General features: G+C 39.6%; 1 protein-coding gene across 1 annotated transcript in view; it reads left to right on the top strand.

Annotated features, from left to right (window-relative positions):
* Positions 1-25363, top strand: part of Ush2a (usherin) — a 697985-nt gene that overhangs the window by 176226 nt on the left and 496396 nt on the right. Inside the window, exons 14-19 of the mRNA XM_059281179.1 lie at positions 1803-1966; positions 5065-5223; positions 12040-12534; positions 13522-13782; positions 15616-15785; positions 21192-21336. Coding sequence (XP_059137162.1) covers positions 1803-1966; positions 5065-5223; positions 12040-12534; positions 13522-13782; positions 15616-15785; positions 21192-21336 — 1394 coding nt within the window. The remainder of the gene's footprint in view (positions 1-1802; positions 1967-5064; positions 5224-12039; positions 12535-13521; positions 13783-15615; positions 15786-21191; positions 21337-25363) is intronic.

Genomic DNA, 25363 nt, shown 5'->3' with positions numbered 1-25363 from the left:
GGATTCTGAATGTATAATGGAGAAAAGGAGCTGGGCAGCAGTGGGCATCGGCTTTCTAGAACTGACTATGGTATGATCTCCCATTTCCTGTCCCTCCTTCTGGACTTCCCAGCCATGATGGAGTGTCCGCTCCAACTGGGGGCCAGATTCAACCCTGTCTCCTTTAAGTAGCTTTTGTCAGAATATTTTATCTCAGAAACAAAACAAAAAAATGAAACTAATGCAGTGCACAAAATGTAAATACAGCTCATATTAAGCATCAATAATACTTAGAATCTATCTGATTAGGTCAGCAAAATTTAGTCTTTATAGAATGAAATACAGAATTTGAAAAATTTTAGGGAGAGCAGTGACTTATTCTTAGTGTCTGTGTTGTAACTAGATATTTAAATAAAAATAATTTTGTAGTGCCTAATTTAAACAGTTAGCTGACCATAGAATTTCCATTGTAAGAAAACACAGTTTTCATGTTATTGCATAGTTGGTATTGAGGCTAATTGTGACAGTGCACCATGGCATGTGAAAGCTTTTCTGGGAGTTACTGAGACAAAGCTTCATGTAGGCCAGGCTGGTCATAAACTCACTCTGCAACTGGGAACTCCTGCTTCTCCTCCCTCTGACTTCCCTATTCTCAGATTTCAGGTATGAATTTCAGAATTCAGATTTCAGCGGGGTGTGTGTGTGTGTGTGTGTGTGTGTAACAGGAAACTTAAAAGTTCTTATTAATAAAATCAAACCCAGGGCCAGTTATTGGAGTGAAATGCTGGATGGTCAGAGAGACAGAACAAGCCACAGCTACCTCACCTGGCCAACTTCTCAGATGATCTTGTTTCCTCAGACTGGAAGCTTCTATGTCCTCATCCCAATGGCTCTTAGCTGAACTGTGCTGCTCAAAAGCCTGAAGCTTAACCAGCCAAACTCTTCTAGTTCCTGGTCCTCACGCCTTATATACGTTTCTGCTATCTGCCATCACTCCCTGGGATTAAAGGCTTGCTTTCTGGGATTAAAGGCGTGAGTCACCATGCTTGTCTGTATCCTTGAACACATGGATTTCTGCCTCTGGAATGCTAGGATTAAAGGCGTGTGCTACCACTGCCTATCCTCTATGTTTAATATTGTGGTTGTTCTGTCTCTGACCCCAGATAAATTTATTAGGGTACACAATATTTTGGGGAACACAATACTACCACGTGTGTGTGTGTGTGTGTGTGTGTGTGTGTGTGTGTGTGTGGGTGGTGTGGTGTGTGTGTGTATGTGTGCACATGCTCATATCTGTGTGCTTCTGTCTGTGTATAGAGGCCAAATGTCATTGGTGGACAACCTCTGCAGTTACTCTGTACCTTGCTTTTGGAGATCAGGTCTCTCACGGAATCTTGAGCTCACTGATTCTTCTAGACTGCCTGGGTAACACACGCAGGACCTTTCTGTCTCCATCGCTGAATGCCAAGTAACAGGCACTTGCCACCCAGCTGGTGTTCACATGGATGCTGTTGATCCAAGCCCAGGTTCCCATGCTTGCTCAGCAAGTACTTTACCCACTGAGCCATCTCCCTGGGCCTCTTTTTGAGGCCCATTAATCCATTAACGAAAAGAAATCTTTGCATGGATTTAAGCATGAGCGGCATCTTGATAAAGATCTGTTCTGTTTTGTTTTATCTGTGTTCGTGAAGTTCAGGGGTCCTTTTCAATACGCCAGCAAAAGCAAGCTGTATTCAGCCACAGTGTTATTGATAGGTATGGCATTCACTGTGCATTATTAATGAGAGTGCTCTTCTCTTGTGCTTTACTTGTCTTGTTTTCAGATGCCAGCCTTGTCACTGTCATCCGGCAGGAGCCTTGAATGAAACTTGTGATGTGGTCACAGGCCAGTGTTTCTGCAAACCGTTTGTCACTGGCTCCAAGTGTGACGCTTGTGTTCCTGGTGCAAGCCACTTGGATGTCAACAATCTATTAGGCTGCAGCAAAAGTAAGTCCATTTTAGCCCAACGCTGGCACGTGACGCGCCAGGACCAGGGAAGAGGGCCTCAGTGCTTTCCTCCATTGAGAACTCATTAAAAAGTCCTAGGTACAGTCTGGAGAAGTAAACTAAAGCAAATTTGTTAATCACACTAAATGAAATCTGCGTGCTTTTCCTTGATTAAATAATTGAAATTTCTGGAATGATTATACTGGTAGTAAAACACTCACAGTGGTCTGCTGGAATGAAATCACTCACAAAGGAAACATATTTCCCATTTCCCCCAGATGAGTAGATTTTCCCAGAACATCGACATTTACTGTTAAAATCATGATACTACTATTTAAACAAAGCCAGTTGGTTACCCTAACTCCCAAATGTATTTCCAAGTAATTTACTATAACAAATAGAAGCTTTGTTATTTATTACAAGTTTCATGTACTGTGCTTAAAGTTTCACAAACACTATTCTAATGATGTTTATTAATATTATAATTTTATAGTTATTACTTTCACACTATACTGAGTCCTGTAATTGATATTCTGTTCTTGCTACTTCCTATTTCATATTAGTCATGATTCTGCATCCCACATTTATAATTTTAGTTATTTTACTCAAATATGGCATTTTAGTGTCTTCTGACTTTGTACCACTCTTCAGTGCCCCAAAGTGACTGCTGAAGGTCGCCTGTAGTCCTTCAATTTATAACTGTGAATCATGTTCCTGTGTTTACTCTAAGACCATGTATCCATGCTTTCCCAGAATTCCTAAAAAATGGCTCCTGGACATGTGATAAAGAGCGCTCTGCAGTATACTGTGCTATGCATACTCTCCTCATGGGACTCTTGGTCTGTCACGAGTCAGATGCTAGAAGAGTCCCGCATCCTGATGTCACAGCTGGCCAGTTTGTCTGAGAAAATAGCATACCTGGAAGCCCACTCTCTACATTTAAGGGAGGTGGGAAAGGAGAGAGAAGGAGAAAAAAAAGGGGAAGACAGAGAGGGAGAGAGTAGGAAATAGTGGGATCTACAACTTGCTTATATATGAATAACAGCCATTCAGATTAACAAACTTGACAAGAATGTGAGGGGACAGGTAGACATTAGTATAGGACCTGTTACTGAGACTATGAGCTGCTTCTAGCTGTTGTCTGTGGTTTACAGGTGTCAAAAGGTTTTCCTGCTGGGCGATGGTGGCCCACGCCTTTAATCCTAGCACTCAGGAAGCAGAGGCAGGCAGATCTCTGTGGTTCGAGGCCAACCTGGGCTACAGAGTGAGGAAAGGCACAAAGCTACACAGAGAAACCCTGTCTCGAAAAACCAAAAATAAATAAATAAATAAATAAAGGTTTTCTTGAAAATCCCAAAGTAGTTCATGGTGTCCCTCCACACAGGCTGTAACCACAGGATGATCTCCATGGTTGTATTTCCTATTTCCTGGAAACATACTGATGATAGTTTACCCATATCATCTCTGATTAGTGGGGAGAGGGACAAGAAGTTCCCAGTGGGATCCTGAGATATAACTTCCGAATTGCTGAGGATTGCATATAAGGAAAGTAGTGATGCCCTCTCTGTTGGCCAAGTCACTTCTTTCCCATCACTTAATTTCATCCTTTCAAGAGCTGCTCACCTCCCTGGTTCAGAAATACAGAAGAAAATTGGGGATTAAATAGTGTTTCTGCATTGCTTCCTAGTAAATTATAGCTTGTTCTAAACTTCTGTGTTTGAACTTCAACAAAACTATATATATGCAAATGCATATATTCATATGTTTTAACCATTCACAGCTCACTTGCATTTAAGAATATTAACCTCAAAGCAAAATCAAGAGACCATTTCATTCATAATTATATGAAAATAAGACATTTAGTAATTCTGTTAACAGAAGAGATATGAGACCAATATACTGTAACTGCAAGAGTTTTGCTATTACCATACATTTTAGAAGAAAAGTCTTTTTATCAGTCTCTCCCATGTTACATATATTTGGAATGCAATTTAGTCTTTTATCTTGAGACCCTGAAAGATTCACCAGATGGCTTCAGATATTTTGTATAAAATATCTGTAACTATTTTAATGGTTTCAGTTCTTTGCAAGTATTTTGAAAATATCTCTTGAAAAAAAGGATTGTGGGTTTAAAAGTCAGTCATATAGCTGTGTGGACCCCTGACAGCTCATTCAGTGGCAAGTTCCACTGGATCACCTCTTTCAGAGTAGGTGGAGCTTGAACTTTGGAAGTTGTTTTCTCACGTTTCTTTTCCCTCTATCTCTTCAGTGTATTCTGGGAAAATAACAAAGCTCACACTTGAAAATTGGTAAGATTCCTCTAGAATACAGGAAAATTGGTGATAGAAAAAGATAGGGTTTCCAGAGTCAATTTTTATATTTCCCTGCAATTGGATGAGTGCTCTGTATGCAGGATGAGCGATCTAAACATAAGAACGCCCTTCACAAGTATTAGTCTAGTCCCATACGGATTCACAGATTCACATTTCACAATGTTAGATTTTGTTTTTGTTTTTGTTTTTTGAAACAAGGTTTCTCTATGTAACAGCTTTGGCTGTCCTGGAACTGGCTTTGTAGATCAGGCTGGCCTTGAACTCATGACAATGTTTAGATTTTTGACACTCATATCTATTTGTGTCAGCAAGCATTAGTCCTTGCAATTATGTCATTTGAAGTAAAGTTGACCTTGTACTTAGTAGAATGGAAAACTATTCACCACCTCAGAAGTATGCCATTTAAATATCAAGTTTCAAGGGAATTGTGTGTCAGTTTTTAATTTCAGTAGAAAAATAAATGTTAAGATAAAAAAAAAAAAAACTAAGGTGCAGAAATGCTTGACTACCCCGTGGTTTTCACCTAACCCTATCTATGTCAGCTGCTCTGACATACATGTGTGTCTTATGCTTGTAGATAAAAAGCTTTGTCTTAGAGAGTTAGTGATGCATACCCTTTGTTTATTAACCTCTTGGTAAACCACACGTCGTCATGATAAAGTGACCCTGAATCAGAAAGTCTTCTTTGCTGGGCACCGTACTTCAGTTTTCTAGTGTGTTTATCGATTGTTTCTGTTAATATATGCTCTCTCCATTGCCATTTAGCTCCAGCCCAGCAACCTCCACCCAGAGGACAGGTTCAAAGTTCTTCTTCCATCAGTCTTTCCTGGAGTCCACCTGTTTTTCCCAATGCCCACTGGCTTACTTACACTCTGCTCAGGGATGGTTCTGAAATCTACACAACTGAAGATCAGCTCCCATACCGTGAGTTCTAGGATTTGGTCATGGAAAGATGTGGTATTCTAAGAGTGGATGTCAGTCAAATTCTCTGACATTGAGGGAAAACGTCATCATTCCCTCTGTGAGCAAAGAGCGTCTCATGCAGTGAGAATTATAAATCTCACTAGGAATCAAAAAAACACAATGAAAATAAGATGTATAGTGTTCGGTAAGATGATTATTGACTTTCCTGAGAGGAAAGCTGTGAGTCCATCCATCATGATTGGTATATCAAAACCGCAACACTAATGAACTTCAGAGTGTTTGTACTGGTTCACAAGCATAGCCTTTGGCACACATTAAATTGTTAAAAATATATGAAATGTCTTTCCATCATATCATGTATCATTGGACTCATACTTACCATAGAAATTTTATCATAAATTAAAAGCTACAAATGAACACAAAAATCCCATATCCATTCCTATATGGTTTGTAATATTAAAATGTTAGAAATGATTCAGACATCCAGAAGTCTTGCAGTATGGTATCTGCAAAACGTAATCAATCCTACTACACTGCTAAATATGTTATAGGCTATGAAAAAGTGTGTCTTGCAAATCAATGGAGGAACACTATGACATTCAGATTGAAGAAATCAAAAGGTATAAAAACACATGAATTGTTATATTTCAGTTTACAAAGGTTGAAAGTGTGACATCAAGTAGACTACAGTTTTCTCTGGAAGTAAATATTACAGAAATTTGTCAAGTGTTTCAATTCTAGTCTTTTCAATCTTACAGACAGAGTCTCTCATGACCCAGGCTGGCATTGAAGTGCTGGAATTATAAGCATATATGACTGTGCCCAGATCATGTTTTTGAATTCTGAGGTAGTGCAGATTTTGAAATCTGAATCATGATACTTACTAATAGTGATTCATATGATATAACTTTATACAAATGTTGCCTCATTCACGCAGCTGCAGCACAGCACCAAATGCTTACATTGAAACAGAGATGCTAAGAACATAAGCAAGAAGACTGATTGGGGTTCAGTAACTTTTGTAAACTTATGAAATGAGCTTGTTGAGGTTCAATCTCAGGAAATTATCATTTTTTAATTGAACTCAGGTGTAGCATGAATCTTAGAGAGTTCCTATTAATAAAATCAAACCTGAGCCAGGTATTGGGGTGAACTGGAAGATCAGAGAGACAGAACAAGCCACAGCTAACCTCATCTGGCCAACTTCTCAGCTGGTCTTGTTTCCTCAGACTGGAGGCCTCTGAGTCCTCATCCAGAATGGGTCTCAGCTAAACTCAGCTGCTCAAAAGCCTGAATGCTTAACCAGGCCAAATGCTTCTAGTTTCTGGTCCTCACGCCTTATATATCTTTCTGCTTTCTACCATCACTCCCTGGGATTAAAGGCTCGCTTTCTGGGATTAAAGGCGTGAGTCACCATGCTTGGCTGTATCCTTGAACACATGGATTTCTGCCTCTGGAATGCTAGGATTAAAGTGTGTGCTACCACTGCCTATCCTAAATATCTAGTGGCTTTTCTGTTCTCTGACCCCAGATAAGTTTATTAGGGTACACAATATGTTGGGGAACACAATACCACACTCAGGTGCCTTAAATACAGCATCCTTAATACACTGAAGGGTTTTTTGGTTGTTTGTTGATGGGCTCACAGCTCTGTCAGCTTCTGCTTCTAGTCATGCTTAACTACAGACTATCTTAGAAAACTGCCTTAGGAAATCTTAAAAGAGTGGGACCTATTGAAGCTACTGTTCCCTTGTCTTCTGCACTCCTTTTCTCCCAAATGTTGTGTTTTCTTTATTGTGATTGTGCATGCACGCATGCCATGCCACATATGCAGAGGTTGGAGCACAACCTCTGGAGAGTCAGCACTCTCTTCCCAGGGAGGTTTCCAGGTACCTGCCTCGGGTTGTCAGCCTTGCTCAACAAGCGCTTTTACCTGTAAAGCCACCTCACATGCCCTCCAATTCTTATGTAACATGAATAAGCAGCTTTATCATGCACATAAATCAAAGTTAAAAGACTGACATTCCATAGCCTTCTTTAACATGGATGGAAGAAAGCCAGGTCTCACATACTGTCTGGCCTCAAAGCTCCTAAGTAAATGACAGACACTTTTTATCTATTATATCAGCAGATTACATTCCAAATGTAATCTAATCATGTCTTGCACCCACTTTTTATTGTGTCCTCCACTTTCTCTTCATGCTAAATATCCCTTCCCCGTTTCTAATCTTCTGTGGAGTTAATGGAAATTCTGAACTTCACAATGCAGGTTGGGATGGGAAGCAAACATCTGTCCACATCTGCCATGTTGGCAAAGCATCCAAAAACCTGCTACTAAAATGTCTATTTTCTTCCAAAAGTCAGCAGGATCCAGGTGTTCTGAAACTTAAACTTTAGTGACAGGGGAAAGAGGGAGTTATAAAAATATTGCAAATGGTTTCTGAGTTGACAGGACTACTGATTGAATTATCTCTGAAGATGCAACCAGACTGGCTCCATCTTCCAAGCAGCCTTGAATTTAATTTGAACCCATCAGTGGTCCATTCAATCCATGTTCCTCACAGTAGCATGTTGTGATCTACTTGATAAAATGGTACATAGGAATATAGCACCAAGGCTTTTTGTGTGATTGTACTAACGTAGAATCCAAACAATGGTTTTGTAAGTAATAAATATGCACTCATTCACTAAGACATTTCCATAATCCTATTAAATAAAGTATTATTTCCTAAAACATTATTTTTCACTAAAAATGCCACATCTGGCATTTGTCGACAACCATCATAATTAATGATGTGAAAGTTATCTGCATGATGGCATTTGAACAGTGGGCGCAATCAGTGAGCACGGTCAGAACTTTCCAGCATTCTAATAATACCCTGTGTTTATTGCTCCAGCCTCAGTGCCTGGGTAGCATGAATAACATGAAAAGGAAACACTATTTCTATTCAGCCGAACGAGCACAGATCTGTGGGTTAAACGAAGGCAGTTGGAATTATAGGAGGAGAATCGCTGAACTTTTCAAAGAAAATTAATAGTGTTGTCTTCCCAGCAGGTTTGATCCTTTAGTTGAGACCATTATAGAATTCCTCATTAGTACAGAAACTTCCCCGGCTAACCTGGAGTCCTAAGGGATGCTCTTGGAGAGCATTTTCTTACCATCATCATCTACCTCTATATTATCATCTTTAAAGCTTTTGAATGACTTTTCGTTGGTAATAACACACCGTATTAGTTGACATTAAAACCAACAGCCAGACACGCTCATTATGGGGGATCATTTGAAAGTTTCTGCATAAAGGTGGTAACTAAGTTATAGTATATTCAGTGGCTCCCGAAATAAAATGTTAACTGGTAGACATCCCACATGCTGTGAGAAGTAGAAGAATATGTGATTGAGTTAGTGCTTTGTTTTTGTTATGATTTATTTATTTATTTGCTTCCATTTTTGAGAGGGGAGAGAGAGAGAGAGAGAGAGAGAGAGAGAGAGAGAGAGAGAGAGTGTGTGTGTGTTTGGCATGTACATATGTTTATATATGTATTTTATGTGTATAGATGAGTGCATGTGTGTGCATGTGCATATGGAGGCCCAGTATACACTCACTTGGTCTCTCAGCCAAACCCAGAGCTTATCAATATGTCAATCACTAGCCAGCTTACTCTGGGAAAGTGCTATCTCAGCCTTATGAAGCTGGAATTACAGGCAACTGACATAACCTGGTATTTATATGAGTACTGGGGATTTGAATTCCAGTCCTCATGCTTGTTCAGCAAGAACTTAACCACTGAGCCATCTCTCCATCCCTCAAGTTAGCACTTTAGACTTCTACCCACTCAGCACTTTGCAGCGACCTCCACCCCCACCCCACACCTGGCTTTCCAAAGGCCTCTGCTATATCATCAGTGAGAAGAACACAGTTATCAAAGACAACAGCATCCTTTATTTAGTGTTTCCTATTTAAGACCTTCTCAGTAAGTTTTGTATATACATACATATATTAATAGTGGTGTCTTCCAATCAATGTATATTATATATATTGAAAACAAAGGAATACCAGACATAATAGAGAGATGGAACCTAAAACTGAAAGTTGTCAATCTTGCTGATGAAATACATATTCAACTCCAGGAACTGAGTAAGGGGTTGAAAATGCAGCTCAGTGATAACATGTTTGCCTAGTGTGCTTGAGGTCCTAAGTTTGAGCCACAGCAAAACAAAACAAAAATAAACCTAGCTATGGGGTTGGAGAGGCAGTTCAGTGCTTAAGTGCATGTAATACATTTGCAGAAGACCCGACCTGAGTTTGGTTCCCAGGATCTCTGCTGGTGGATCACAACCACTTATAACTCCTCCTCCACTGGATCTAACGTCTTTGGACTTCCACAGTCAACTACCTTCATGTGCACATACCTAGACACATACACAGAAATACACATAATTAAAAATAAAAATAAACCTTATGAAGAGGAATTAACAGTTACCGTATTACTGATCCAGGTGTGCCAATGATCATTGCAACATTATTCATTGTGAACATGATATGGAATCACTGTAGGTACCCACTGAAGGAAACGTGGCTAAGGAAAATTAATGGATTCATTTTGCATGATGGAATATTACTTATCCATCAGGAAGAATAAAATTTTTCTTTACAATCTAGAGAGAGATGGATAGGAAGCTATCATAGTGAGTGGAATAATCCTGACTTGATACAGGATTATCACACATGCTTCTCCCATAAGTTGGATGCCGATATTTTGTAAAAGATATGGATATAGGAGGGGACTGTATCTGAGAAGAAAAACTAGAGCCAGAGTGAGGAGGTATGGACATGAGAGAGGAAAATGATGAAAGTAGAGTGTATCAATGGATGAAAGTATCACAAGAAAACCCATTATTTTATGCATGCTGATAAAAAAAAAAGTCATATGGGAGGACACACCCATCCTCTGCAGGGACTCAGAGCAGAAAACAGAGAAATCAGTAGGCAGGTGTGACCTCATTGCAAAGTCCTTGTTCCCGATTTGCTATTGGTATAAAATGTTATTTTTCCTGCATGATGATTGTGGGGATGGGCTGATTTTCTATAAGGGGACCCCGTGGAGAATAAAACATGGACAGAAATCTACTTCTAAGTGTTCTTTGATGCAGTCAACACTTTACTCACAACATACTAGACAATAAGTTTTTTTCACAGGAAACTGCAGGGTGGTTGTTTCTTATCAAGCAACACTGCTCTTATACATTCTCAGCCTTGGAGATAAGACCACATATTTTGAAAATACAATGATCTGGCAAGTACTTGACCCTGGGGTGAATCTCCTCCTTGGCCCCCACCAGAAGCAGGTCCTCAGGGAGCTTTTCATTACAGAGCCTTGGTAAGCTTCTTCCATTCAGGGCGCCATGGCAGCACATTAGCAATGGAGTCTGGGTCTCAGCCTTAGTGGACTCCTCTGAACAGGGGTGGTGATGTTTCTCTGTCTCTTTCATTCTTTACTTCTGTGGAGGATGCTGTAATCCTTGGTCAGCAGAGCACATGGGATATTCATGCGACAGTTGTTTCCGTGAAGAAATTGCAGGGATGTGTCCCCAGAACAATTAAAGCACCTCCACTCGGGTCCTCACTTACATTGTTAAGCCTACTACTCTCTCTCTCATCCCTCAACTGCCATGTTAAGTGGCATTTAGGGGAGGATAACTTCCCTCTGGCCTTTAGCAGAAGTTCCTCCTGAGGATACTGGCTTGTTGAAGTGTGGTGGACCAGTTTCATCCTTGGCATCCCCATAACACTGAATTCAGGTGAAGCTGCTTTTTCTACTGCAGTCAGGTTCTTATGAACACTCCACCACATTCTGAGCTTTTCCCTCCTGCATCCAATATCTGACCCTTCCAGAGGCTTAAAGTCACCTTGCCCCAACCAAAAGCAGTCCCATGGGTGGTCCACTGGCTCTCAGCACAGAGTCCTTTCCATTCAGAAATCCAAGAAACTCTGTGGATTGAAATTAGACACCAGGTATCTATTACTCCTTAGGCATCTAGATATGCGGAAACCTTCAGTCTTGCTATAACAGAAACCTCCATGGACCCCCACACAATCACACAAAGAAGCAGTCAGCAGCAGTCTGACTTTTCTTTGTTTCATAGGTCTGCAATGTATTTGCTGTTGTCTCTGCAGAGAATAGAGGATTTAGGCACATAGCTAATCATGGCCACTACCTATCTCTCATTTATCAACCTCTGCTTTCTACCACCTTCTCCCTGACCTTTCTGTCATTCATGCATGGAGATTCTGCTCATCTCAAACTTCTCTTGTACAACCTCTCTGTGGTTGACATATATCTTCAAGATTTGGCAAAATTCATTTATGGTTGTATGTCATTTTAATAGGTCAGAAAGGGTCCAGTCAAAGAATTAGGCAGGAGAAGGGTAGTTTCTTGGTGGCAGTTTGCAGAGGGCTGGACTTGTGTATCAGCTTTTGGCAAATAGACCAGTTGTACTGAAAGCAAATATGTGTTTCAGAGATTGCAAGGACTTCCTCTGGGTTCTTCTATAGGGGGACCCTGTGGAGAACAAAACACAGACAGAAATATATTTCTAAGTGATCTTTGATGCATTCAACACTTTACTCACAACATACTAGACAATAAAAGCAACTAGTAGTTGCCTGATTTCCCTCTTAAAAGCATCAAACACACCCTGATTCTAAAGAGTTGATCAGCATACTGAAGAGTTAAATAGCATGAGAATAAGGCCATTGGAAATGATTCCTTGGCAATTGTGAATTCTGACTATCTGGTTTTTCTTTTTTATTTCAGATATTCAGTACTTCTTTGACATTAGCCTGTCGCCACACACGTCATATTCATATTATATAGAGACCTCCAGTGTGCACGGTTCAACCAGGAGCATAGCTGTCATTTATAAGACGGAGCCAGAGGTCTCAGAAGGACACTTGAACTTGACTCATGTCATTCCTGCTGGCTCTGACTCTGTGACACTTACCTGGTCTGCACTTCCCAACCACTCTGGTCCTGTGGAGAAGTATGTTTTATCATGCACACCTATGGACAGCATTGAGCCCTGTGTCTCCTACGAAGGTCAGGAAACCTCAGCTACGATCTGGAATCTGGTTCCATTCAGCCACTACCGTTTTTCTGTCCAGGGGTGTACTAGTCGGGGCTGTTTACACAGCTTGCCCATTGAAGTAACCACAGCCCAGGCACCTCCACAAAGCCTGAGGCCACCTGCAATACGGAAAATCAGTTCCTCAGAACTCCACATAGAATGGTCTCCACCGGGGAAACCAAATGGTAAGAATTTAAGGCCTTGACTTCTCTTTCTTTTAGGAAACCAAGACAGTAGAAATGAAGAATTATGTAGCAAGATGGGCAACTCTCTTTGCTTATGTGAATGTAAGGCATATGCCTGGGAAATGATTTCTGAAGATATAAAATACTATTTCTACTGAACAGTAGAAGAGGATATTTCATCTAATTGAGGAACAAATTCCATTCAATTAAATTGCTCTTTAAAAGGCTAATATTATCTTTGCTCTTAATGGCATCTGCCACAACACAGATGATGTTCATAATTGGATGCTCACTTATAAAATGCATTATATTTGACTGAGTCACAAGTTAGGGCACCCATAAGCTGCAAATTTTCTCTTTTAAGCAAGAAAAAGATATAAAATAATACAAAAAATTGTATATAGGCTAGTTGATTCCATTAAGTTAATTTTTGTGTTCTTAAAATTGAACCTTGAGGTGCAGAGGTCAGACACACATTCCTAATTTTTTACTAATTTATATTATGTACATATCATGGCAAAACTTAGCATCAAACTTTTTGTTTCTTGGTAAAAAACTAGATACAAGGAGCTACACAATATTTATGCAGATCTGTCTCGTGTCAAATATGTAATTAAATCCAGTGTATTTAAAATATGTGAACTGGAAGTGGAATATGCAGGTACCCTAAAAGTATTGGATATCCTTAGCAGAAATTATGAGTACCCATTCTGCAAGTGTTTCATTTCACCTATGGTAAACTATGGTTGTTTTGTATTTATACTTCTTTTGATTTGCTTTCTCCCAAAATAACATGGCTTTCATGCTATTTTGTAATCAGTTTTGCTGCTTTCATATACACCTGTCTTATAGATCACCAAATTTCTATACCTAGAAAAGAATCAATAGGTAATATAGTCAGAATACTGAAAAGCTGGCAGCCTTAAATGTCCAGTCCCTAAGTAGCCCCTTTGACTAGATCACTTCGATGTATTATCTCTTTTCTAGGTATAATTGTAAGATATGAATTATACATGAAGAGATGGCCATCTACTAAAGAAAGTCACGTGTTTGAGAGCAGTGGTTGGCTCAGTCCTCACCCAGCTTCAAAGTCACCCCACAAGAGTGAAAACACACTTCAGCCTCCCCAAGTCAATGTGTCCATCTCTGGCTTGGAGCCACACACAGAGTATGCATTTAGGGTCTTAGCTGTGAATATGGCTGGCAGTGTGTCATCAGCCTGGGCCTCAGAAAGAACAGGAGAATCAGGTAAAGACCAAATTTTTTGTCTTCTTACTTAAAAACCCCTCAATGAAAGTGCTATCTGGAAATTAAGGTCAAAAAGACATTTGAGGTGAAAAGAGGACATGATTTAGCTATGAATTCGTTTGTAGAGGAGAAAGCTTAATTCTAGCTCTAGTCTTTGGGTACATGAGGTCCCTTCCCCCAAATAGCAGTTGATTTCCAGTGTTGGGTGGGTGGGCACTTAACCTAATCTTGCTTTGTGTTTGTCATTGTTTACCAACAGTGAAAGAGTTTTTAGTTTTACAATTAACTTTTTTCTCTTTTCAAAACAAATATTGAAGGTAATCAAGTTTACACAGTGACGTAAACTAGTATATCAAAAGGTCTAACCCCAAATGTGTTTAGAAACAATCAGAATTAAAGTATGGGAGGAGAGCCAAAAGTTTAGTTTTCTCATGGTATCTTTATCAAAGTAACTGATTTATTCTTAATTTTCCACTTTATTCTTCCCATAAAGTGGACTTTCAATTCCATGAGCATTGAAGAAAATAAGTATATTTTTGCTATGTGCTGAATCTAAAAATATTAAAAAACCCAAAACCTGCCCTAAATTTAACAGGTTGAAACTATGAAGGTTGAAGGTAGCTTTGAATGGATGTCCAAGAGCCTCATTGAGTGAATAAAATGTGTATTGTTTTGGACCATCTCTCAAAGACTACTTAACAACTTGGACAAACCAGAGGGCCATGAGAGCAGAAGTATTGAGTAATGGAGTTCTGGAAGGGGAAAACTAAGATCTGAAATGGGATATAACAGATGAAACAGCATCCATGTACCCTCATAATCTTATGGATCACTAGGAAAGGAAAATGCAATGAGGCCCTTTGACACCACACCTTTGGTAGTTCATTTAAATTCTATACGAAGATGTCAAGGATGGTGGGAGTAAAGTGTGTGGTGTCTGTGTGCTGTGAATACTTCAGGAAGGACTGAGCAAAAACTGTGAGTTTCTTTGGGATCATTTAGTCAATTTTAGATGTACTTCTTAGTGGAATGATTTTCCCAGCCTCATTGGTTCATCTCAGTGAAACATGGCTTTCCATGAGAAACCTAGTATGACATCCTGCATCTTATGCTTTGGGGACTATGACAAGTTCTGTTTCTATCTTATTCAAATTTCTTATCAAATTATTCACTACCTATTTTCACAAAATAGAGAAGTTTCTATCAGAGTTTCCCTGTGTGTGTGTGTGTGTGTGTGTGTGTGTGTGTGTGTGAGAGAGAGAGAGAGAGAGAGAGAGAGAGAGAGAGAGAGAGAGAGAGAGAGAGAGAGAGAGAGAGAGGAGAAAGCACATGCTTGTGTGCATGCAGAGGAAGCCATTAGGTGTCTGTTCTATCATTCTCCACCTCATTTCCCTGTGACAGGATCTCTCCCTGAACCTGTAGCTAGCTTGGTGACTACCAATCCCCAGTGAGCCTCATATCTTTGCCTGACATGGCAATGGGGTTACAGATGTATTTGAGGTCATCCCCAGCTTTCTGCATACGTGCTAGGATCTGAACTCAGGTCCTCATGCTGTGTATCAATTGCTCTTACCCACTCAGCCATCTCTCCATCCTGTCAGTCTGAATTTTATTTTGTAAATGAAAAATACCTTACCTGACAATATCAGGATAGTTAACATCCCTGTGGATGACAGTTTAAAGTGAATATGTAATATATATCTGTATGTTTTTTTAATTTCTGAAAATGAAAACACTTTACAAAGAACAGGGGTTTGAAGAAACTAGAAGGGCTGAATCTGAAGTCTGTATGGATGACGTTTTTGCGTTTGATGTTGTTTTTGTCTTTGTTAGCACCTGTGTTCATGTCCCCTCCTTCCGTCTCTCCACTCTCGTCACACTCTCTCAGTGTCTCCTGGGAGAAGCCAGCAGAACACTTTACAAGAGGAGATATTATAGGGTACAACATCAGCATGGTTTCTGAACAGTCCCCCCAACAAGATGTTCCAGTGATGTGCTCAAAGGTATTTTTATTCTCAGCTCATTTCCTTTCTGAATTAAATTATGGCTTTATTTGATATTTTCTGAATTTACAGAATTCTGTGGAAGAGTCTCTCTCCAAATGTGTTCATCAAATGGGCCATGTTCATTAGCATAACATCAGATGTTCAAGGTCTTCTGTCTATATATGCTTACCACTTGTTTTTTCTAATGTGCTGAACTAAAGTGGTTGTAATTTTATTTCATGAGACCTGCTGTTTCCACTTAGTCTTAAATATTTTCCAAGAAGTCCTTTCAACAGCTATGTACTATGTAAGATAATCTGAAAATATTATTTGAACACATAATAGTGCATTTAACCAGTCCACAATCTGTCAGTATTTATATTGTATTCATTTGGATGTCAAACTGACATTGACAAGACCATCTCATATGCACATTTTGTCTATGTCTTCATTTCCTTGGGAAAAGTCATGGAGAACCAAATTGATTACAATATAACAGAAATCATGGCAGTAGGGCTGAAAATGAAGCCCTGTTGATAAAGTGCTTGCCTAGCATGTGTTAAGCCTTGGGCTTGTTTCCCAGTACTACATAAAACTCGGCATGGTAGCACAGGTCTCTAATCCAACCACTCTAAAGGCAAAGGGAATAAGAGATGACATTCAAAGTCACCCCAACTACCTAGTGAGTTTGAGGCTTGCTCAGGTTACATGAGACCTGTCTCAAATTTTCTATGTTGATATAATTCATACAAATGCTATTAATACAATGAATTTGCTCAAGGCTTTGGATGTATATTCACATCTTGTCTTCTAGTAATATCTACTCCAGTGATGTGAATATAGAGTGTTAACAGTTACAATGCCTTACTGTGTCCAAGTTCTAGCTCATTGGATATGAAAGATTCTAGAAAATGAGAGGCTCACATTCCCTCCAGTTTAGAGATGAAGTAATTTACCTTTCTAGCCTATTTTATAGACATAGTACTGTACACAGATAGAGGCTATTGGTGTCAACTGCATGTGTCATCCTATATTCTTGCCTGCTCACTTCTATTTCTGAGGGACATAGTCTTTGATGAACACTAGCATGAGATAATAAGATCTCTACACCTCTTGTCCAATCTGTGCACTTCCTGTTTCCTAGACTTCCCATACTCTGATCTTCTGATCTTGCTTCATGTCCATGACCAGAGTGGTCAAGTTCTGCCACACAGTCCACATGTGTTTTCCCTTGAGATGCTTCTCTTCCATGTATTGTAGCAGGAATCTTAGAGAGTCTTACTAAAAATCAAATCTGTAGCCAGGTTGGGGTGAAGCTGGAAGATCAGAGAACCAGAACAAGCCACAGCTACCTCACCTCGCCAGATCCTCAGCTGATTCTGTTTCCTCAAACTGGAAGCCTCTGAGTCCTCATCTGAATGGATCTCAGCTGAACTGCTGCTCAAAAGCCTGAATGCTTAACCAGCCAAAAGCTTAACCAGGCCAAATGCTTCTAGTTTCTGGTCCTCACCCCTTATATACCTTTCTGCTTTCTACCACCACTCCCTGGGATTAAAGGCGTGAGTCACCATGCTTGGCTGTATCCTTGAACACATGGATTTCTGCCTCTGGAATGCGAGGATTAAAGGCATGTGCTACCACTGCCTATCCTAAGTATCTAGTGGCTTTTCTGTTCTCTGACCCCAGATAAGTTTATTAGGGTACACAATATTTTGGGGAACACAATACCACCACAATATATAGTGGGGAAACAAGCGCAATGCCTGAAGGTTGGTCCTCTGAGAATATTTGTCTTCGCTGCTGTTTCTGAGAGCCACCATAGTGGGACCATGTAGCAGCAGCCACCTAGCCTATCCTTGTAGTTACTTTCTAAGACAACCTTGGTGTTAGCACTGGTGTTCTCCTTTCTTTATGGTTTAGAGATAACTTCCAAGATCTGCATGACATTCTTTGGGCTGTCCTCAAGCCTTAGATTTCCATTTCTACCATAGGATGCATTTTGATTGAGTCTATCTGACCTTAAGACTTCACATATCTCAAAAGGAATCCAGCCAATGAGAAGTAAGTCCAACTGTGTATTCATTTGATGTTCTGTTGGATGCTCTGGTGCAATGAGAGCCCAGTAGCTTGCTGAGAGACTTAAGCAAATAGTTTAGGGTGACTAGAATTCCTATCACTTTATGTGCCTTTGCTCTGCCTACTGTCTACCTTGTAGCTCTCTTTCCACAAATACATCACAATATTTTCCCACTATGATGTGTCCCAGAGCCATTGGATCTAGTAGGTTTAATGTCCCAAAAAGTTCATCAGCCAACAGCACAGCCTGAGCCTATGACTAAGCTACTTCCTGCTCTGGGACAAATCAAGTAGCAGAATTTCATATTGACATGCTGGTCAGAACAGTACCCCTATGGAAGTTTCTTCACCAGACATCAAGCTTCTTACTGAAGGGTGCAAGATAAAATGCTTTTAAGGATGCAGGAAACATAGCTATTTTTCTTCTAGTTTGGACTGGTTACATGTCCTAGATGTCACAGACAACTTGGCCTCCTAAAACCCCAGCTGATGCTCCAAATCCCTTAATCTTTTATAAAGTTAATCTCCTACTCTCTGGAACACACAGCTTACTAAGACCTCCATACACTTGTTTCCTGCTTATCTGATCCATTTAACATGATTTTATTGACACAGACAAACAACACTTTCAAGAAGGATTGTATAGTTTCTCTTAAATTGATGATGACCCTAAGATTATCTTTATTTACTATACAGATGACATTGGCAATAGTCATCTGATTGCACAGTCCTAAAAATTAATACTCTCTCTAAAGTTACCTTAATGATTAGTCCACCACTGATGTAAGTTTAAAGATTGTGCTGCTCTAGCAAAGTTGTAGGCTGCCGGGAGTCTACCTACCTGAACCCTCACTTTCAGCCATCTGGGGTGGTCCAGCTGCAGGATACCACTTCAATACCTTGACAGCTCCTTCCTATGAATCTAATGCCTCACATGACTGTTATAGTTCTGTTTTTCCAGAGGACACCAACCAAAGTAGAAGACTTGAGTACAGTGGGTGTACTCAGAAACAGCAGATAGTATAAGGAAGTCTGTCACTATTGAGAGTAAGAAGCTAGGTTATGAAACCACTGTTAAAATGTCTCAACTGATATCCTAGACAGCTCTAGAACCAGAATCCTTTAAAGCTGCCACAAACAGGGTAGAGATCCCAGGCTTTTCAACCTCGGCACTATTTGTTTACAAACACTGCCTTCAAAATCACCATAAACTGAGTGGGTTACAATGGCATACATTGATTCTCTCAAGTCCTAGAGTTCAGAAGACTTAAAACCACGCTGCTGGGAGAGCCATACTCCTTCCATGTACCCAAGAGGATGCCCTTACCTGCTTCCTCCAGCTTCCTCCAGGTGCTTGGTGACATTCCTTGCATTGTGCCGATATATTTCTCATTTCGGTTTGGTCAGCTTGCTTTACCCTCTACTCCCTCTGTCTGTGGGGGTTTTGTTCCTCCTGAAAGGGTACCAATTGTCAGATGGAAGGCTAATCCTAAATGCTAGATGGATTAATTCATTTCCTCCACAAATAACTCATTTCAAAAGGTGAAATTCTCAAGTTCTGGGTAGACATGCATTTTGGGGAAGACCCTCTTTAAATCTCTGTGAATATATTTGCCTTTTTCTGAGCTGTTTTAGTGGACAGAACACACACACACACACACACACACACACACACACACACACACACCATAGAAATTTATTTTTGGTCTAGACAAAGAGTCAATAATAAATTTATGATTCTCTATTGTCCTTTCCCATCCATCTGCATATGTGACTTTTTCAACTATCTCATGATAAAACAGCATCTAGTATAATAACATGCTTTTCATTTTTTACAAATTACTGTACAAATCTGCTGTGCTGTAGTTGTTTAGGTAAATTTATAAATAAGACTGGTGTTTGGTCTTTGATCCTTATGTTCCATATTTATCATTGGCGTTTTGGCTCACAGTTGTATTGTATCTATTCTTTTATTCTTAGGCTCATATAACTTTGGAGTCGTTACCTAGATAAACATACTTTGTTGTACTCCTGTAGGGAAATTACCTAAGAAATATTTGAAATGTTGCTAAACTCTGTGAGCATCTGAACCTGTGTCTACTTGTGAAGTATTATTTTCTATGAATGTCAAACCTAAGAACTGTGTCAGTAACTACATAGCCTCTTGACAGAATCAAGAATCATAATAAACATGAGCCACAGGGTTGCTACTGATGTAATTCAACAGGCTTTTACTATATAACCTTTTTATAACTATAAATATCATACCTAAATAATAAAACATATAGCAAATACATCAAGCAACACCTTACTCATTTTTAACATTACCAAGTCTTCCATACTGTACATGGCTATATAACCTATTTGTAGCCTTGGTGGTACAGTACCATTGATTTATATGGGCACTATCACAAACATTTGACTGCTTGTCTTATGACATTAAATAGCTATGGCATACCTAGGTAGGATATACATTTAGATCTTGTGATTGTAAAGAGCCACAATTACATATGCAATCTGGTCTGTGGTTGACCCAACCATCTATACATAGTCCAATGAGTGCATGTCAGTAGCCCTAAGAAAAAATCATTTCATATTCATAATTCTGTCTCTGTGAAATTCCCCCCTAAATATAACTTACATCTACCATCTAAGCAAGTTTTCATGGTTGCTTGTTATGGGTTCTAGTCATAATGATAGGATGAATTCTCTCTGGCTGTTTAATTGCTTATGGTCTTCTTTCCAATCTATTTTGCTCAAACCATCTGCTTTCATTTGAAAATGTAAGATGGTGACTATATTTCAAGAAATGTAACTATCAATCTAATTTATGTGTTTATTTGGATAGGAAAGAAATTGAGATTTGACCTAAAGGAATATTTACTCAGCATCCATTCTTTTCCCCTTTACAACTGTGGATGTTTTAAGCAAATGATGGAATGATTTAACACCATGCCATTGTCCTATGCTCTGCCATCAAGTAGCGTGTGGCATCACCACCCTGCGTTACTGTTGGCTTTGTTTGGACTTTTTCACGGTAACTGTGTTGATGTCGCCATCTTTATCTCTAGCATTGGTGACAATAACCATACATCCATGCTGCTTTATGAGGCCATAACTCCGTTTTCTCATTTATCCACTCAGGAACTGCATTATTACCTCATAAAACAGTGTGATTGTACAATTATCAATTAAACCCCGGCTTGTTGAGACTTCTTTTTTGGAAATCTCTTTCCTTCTAGGAGTTGGCAATAATTCTCTCTGCCTGAATTCATGGGATTTGTAATGCCAAGATTATAGACTGTGCATTGATTATTATCTGACTATTATTTTTGTTTTGCCTTGAAGCTGTTGCATTCTGCTAAGTCCCAGGACCTGTCTTATGTTGTAAAGGGACTAAGGCCGTACAGGATCTACGCCTTTACTGTCTCCCTCTGCAATTCAGTGGGCTGTGTAACCAGTGCTTCAGGAGCAGGACAAACCCTAGCAGCAGGTAAGTACATTCCAATTGAATATAAAGAAATACATCCCTATTGAAAATAAACACCTACAGTACTCCTGCATTTTGGACTTCACATGTGTCTTTTCTGTCTTTTTTGTTTTTAAACAAAGCAAGACATGGAGCCAAGGGTTATGGACACATCAGAAAAGTCCCAAATTAATATGGAATGAGAATGGCTCCTGTGCTCAGCTTCTTCCTAGGACCACAAAATGTCCTGGCAGTATGAGATGGATTTAGGAGTCATCCCATGAGGTCACAGGACATTTCTTCCCTCAATATGAACTTCTCTTTTGGGGTTGGGACTACCTACTCCTGTCACATGGGGATATCTAGCCAATTCTAGGTTGCCATGACACTATACATTTTTCATCTGTTAGAAAGGCGATTGATTATATATTATTTTATTTATGATTAATAAGACTCTCCTAAGTTTACACAATGTAACAGGAAAAATTGTTAAATCCTTGAATATGGTTTCTATCATTTTTGTTTGCTTTACTGCAAGCCAACGAGAGTTATGCAAAACTGAATACATATATCACTACCGTCTTCGCACTCCACTAACATCATTTAGAATATTTTCAACTCCCATTGTTTCTGTCAGCTCTTCTGCAAGGCTTAGTTTTCTTTATGGATGTATCTAAATGTACAGAGGTTAGGGGATTCCAACATGAATTAGAGGTATTGTACAAACATATATTTAATCATCACCCTTCTATCTGTAGGTCTAATTCTATTGTTCCCATCTTCAGTTCTGGAACAACTAATTCAGTCCAAATTATGTCACATAATTACTTTTGCTTGTTACAATTTTCCATTGATGTGAAGGAAATCCCAATTCCATGACAATGTGGTTTATTATCTCAATGACTGAATTCTTCATGAATTTACGTTTAATCTATGTGTATTTCAGATGTGTGAGTACATTCGAGGAGTATCAGGTGTATTAAATCATATGGAGACCCTACTTTTCCTATAAGCCAATTTCTTTTTATGAATTATAGAATTCAAATGTACTAAATTTGAATAAGAGAGGTGAATTCTATCTGTTTTAGGCAAAAGCGGCACAAAATTTGAAAGGATAGTCAATATCACAGATTAACAAAAATAAGACAGAGATTGAGCCAAGCTAAAGGTTGGCCTCTGGTAAAGTGTGGGATAGAGAGGCTCAGCAGTGAGGCAGGTGGCAGCTCCTGCCCCCCAGGTGAAAAGGCATTGCAAAGTCATCCCGTGCTGTTGCATACCCAGTGTTGCCGCATTCATAGTAACACCCCCTTGGGTTTGTCCAATCTGTAGCTAATACCTTTAGTGATTGGGAAATGCTCATGTCTCAGACAAACCAGCATCACTAGACCCATCTTCGAAAAGGTGCTTTCCATGTTTTTACTTTACTTGTACTTATTTATGTGTTTGTTGTGTGTGCACACATGCATAATCACACACATGCACAGTGCTTGAGTGGCGGTCAGAGGACAGCGTGCAAGTGTCATCTCTCTCTTTCCACCATGTGGGTTCTAGAGATTGAACTCAGGCCCTCGATTTTGGTGGCAAGTACCCTTAACTGCTGATCCATCTCCTCAGCCCTGGAGAAGTGAGTTCTGAAGTAGACTGAAAATATATACCTCTAGTTTCTATTTAACAGTCTTCTCTTAGAGGCTGTTGTTAGAAGAACCTGTCTCCCTCCTGACATCATTGTCCATAGTATTTCTAATAACACTACATCTGCAAAAGTCTTGTCTCCTCCATGCCATAGTGCACCATCTGCATCTCCTGGAAGAAAGGGTTTGGTGCTGAGCAGGCATATTTTCTAAATATGTCAGCCCATGTTCCTATAGACACAGCAAATGAAAGGAACTGGTGTGAGACATGCCTGACCTTGGGGACCAGATAGCTCCTGGAGTACAAGAAGGAACTGCCACTGTTGGCATCATTGATGACCTCCCCAATGGTCCTGTCTTGTAGGGTGAAGCAGTGTGTTCCAACCATATAGAAGGCAGCACACCCAGTACCTTCAGCAGCTCCTTTTCAGTCACTAGTGAGGTAACCTTAGGCCTCTCTGGCTCAGGAGTGACTGTGAAAAGGTAACTGGAGCCTCTGAATGGCCAACACATATTTGAGGAAGTGTTTAGCATCCCCATCCTTCTTCCTTTTTTTTTTTTTTTTTGAGATCTAGAATTTTCTGAGATTTATTACATAGACCAGAAAAGCCCCACATTTGTGGCATTCTTCCTGCTTCCGCAGGAAATGCAGGTGTGTGCCACTGTGTTTTGTTGTCCCCTGTAGCCATAAAGGAAGTGCAAATTAAAACTGTTTTGTGACTCTTTACTTTTTCCCCATCCCTCTACTTTTTTACTCCTGGGTTTCTTTGAGACACGGTCTCTCTACATAGCCCTGGCTGTCCTGGAACTCATTATGTAGTCCAGGCTGACCTTGAGCTTACAAATTTGCCTACCTCTACCTTCTCAGTCCTGGGATTAAAGGTATGTGCCACTGAGCTTGGCTCTATCTACCTTTTTATCACAAAGAAATAGAACCTAGAAATATCTCATAATCTCTAAAAGCTACATAGATTTCAGATGTGGGTGATAGTTAGCTTTTTATGCTTTGTTTTGCTTTATTTTATTATTTTTTCCAGATAGGATCTCATTATTTAGTTTGGACTGAACTCAAACTCATGATCCTCTTGCCTCAGCCTCCCAAGTCAAAATAAGAATTTATTCATATGCATTTTGTGGGATGAAGTATTTTCTTCTTAGTTATTATTTCTAATTTGCAAATATACTTAAATGGGAAAAAATGAACCAGAATGCAAGAGTTTGAGTTTGGGTTTTGCTACTCATAAGCTAGGTTTGTTATTTTTGCACAACAGTGATCAACCCCTGATATAATGACTAAAGACAGAAAGTGTATTCTGTCTCGGTGTCAGTGGGTTGAATCCATGTGTGTTCAGCCCCATGTAGGAGGACAGTCCATGACAGCAGTGGGAATGTGCAAAGGGAGATGCTATTCACATCATGGTAAACAGGAAGCAGAATGTAGGAGGGGCCAAGGCAACAGGTGTAACCTTCAAAGACATACCCCATGATCTACTGCCTCTTACTTGGCTCCATTTCCTCAAGCTTCCAGAACCTTCAAAACAGCACTTATCAGCAGGGGCCTAAGACTTCAGCAAATGTGCCCATGGGGGACTTTTCATGTTAGAGTACTAGCTGTAAGACCCTTACATGATTTATGTTATCTCTATTACTGAGCTTTGCAGTTTATAAATAAGGATAACATATTTCACATGGTATTTCTATAGTTCAAAAGATAACATGTGTAAAACGTGTAAGGAAATATTTATCACAGCAAAATGTCCATAAAATTTTCTTCTTATTGCAATTGCCGTCTCATGAAACATGTTTGTTAGCCAATGTCAACACACACTGTGTCCAGCTGCGAGGGTTTACAGTGTTACCAGGGTCAAGAGATGCACCATCCAGCTTTAGCCTCTTAGCATTCTAGAGCATTTACCTAACAATGGAAAGCCCTAAAACCAGGCTTCTTGTGAAAACAAACCAGAAAACCTTAAAGTCTAAAGTATTTTTTCCTTCTCTGAGAAGTATACCAATCAAGATTATGATGTCTATTTAAAATATAGTGGAGCTGGAGAGATGGCTTAGTGGTTAAGAGCACTGTCTGCTCTTTCAGAAGACCCAGGTTCAATTTCCAGCACCCACATGGCAGCTCACAACCATCTGTAACTCCACTTCAAGGGAATCCAAGGTCCTCCTCTGGCCTCCATGGGCAATAGGCACACTAGTGGGCACAGACATATATGAAGGCAAAAGACCCACACACATAAAATAAGATAAAAAATTTTAAAAAAAGCAAAAAAATTGTGTCCAGATTGCAAATTTCAAATTTGTTGTTTGTAGTATAAAGTCACCAATGTGCCCCAAGCACACCATTAATACATTATCTTGTAAAATCTCCAATTAGAAAGCAACCATTAAATGCTCACTATGTAAAGTCTGTG

Source organism: Peromyscus eremicus, chromosome 15, assembly GCF_949786415.1.
Source record: "Peromyscus eremicus chromosome 15, PerEre_H2_v1, whole genome shotgun sequence".
Lineage (NCBI taxonomy): Eukaryota > Metazoa > Chordata > Mammalia > Rodentia > Cricetidae > Peromyscus > Peromyscus eremicus.
This window is presented reverse-complemented; position numbering and strand designations above follow the sequence as displayed.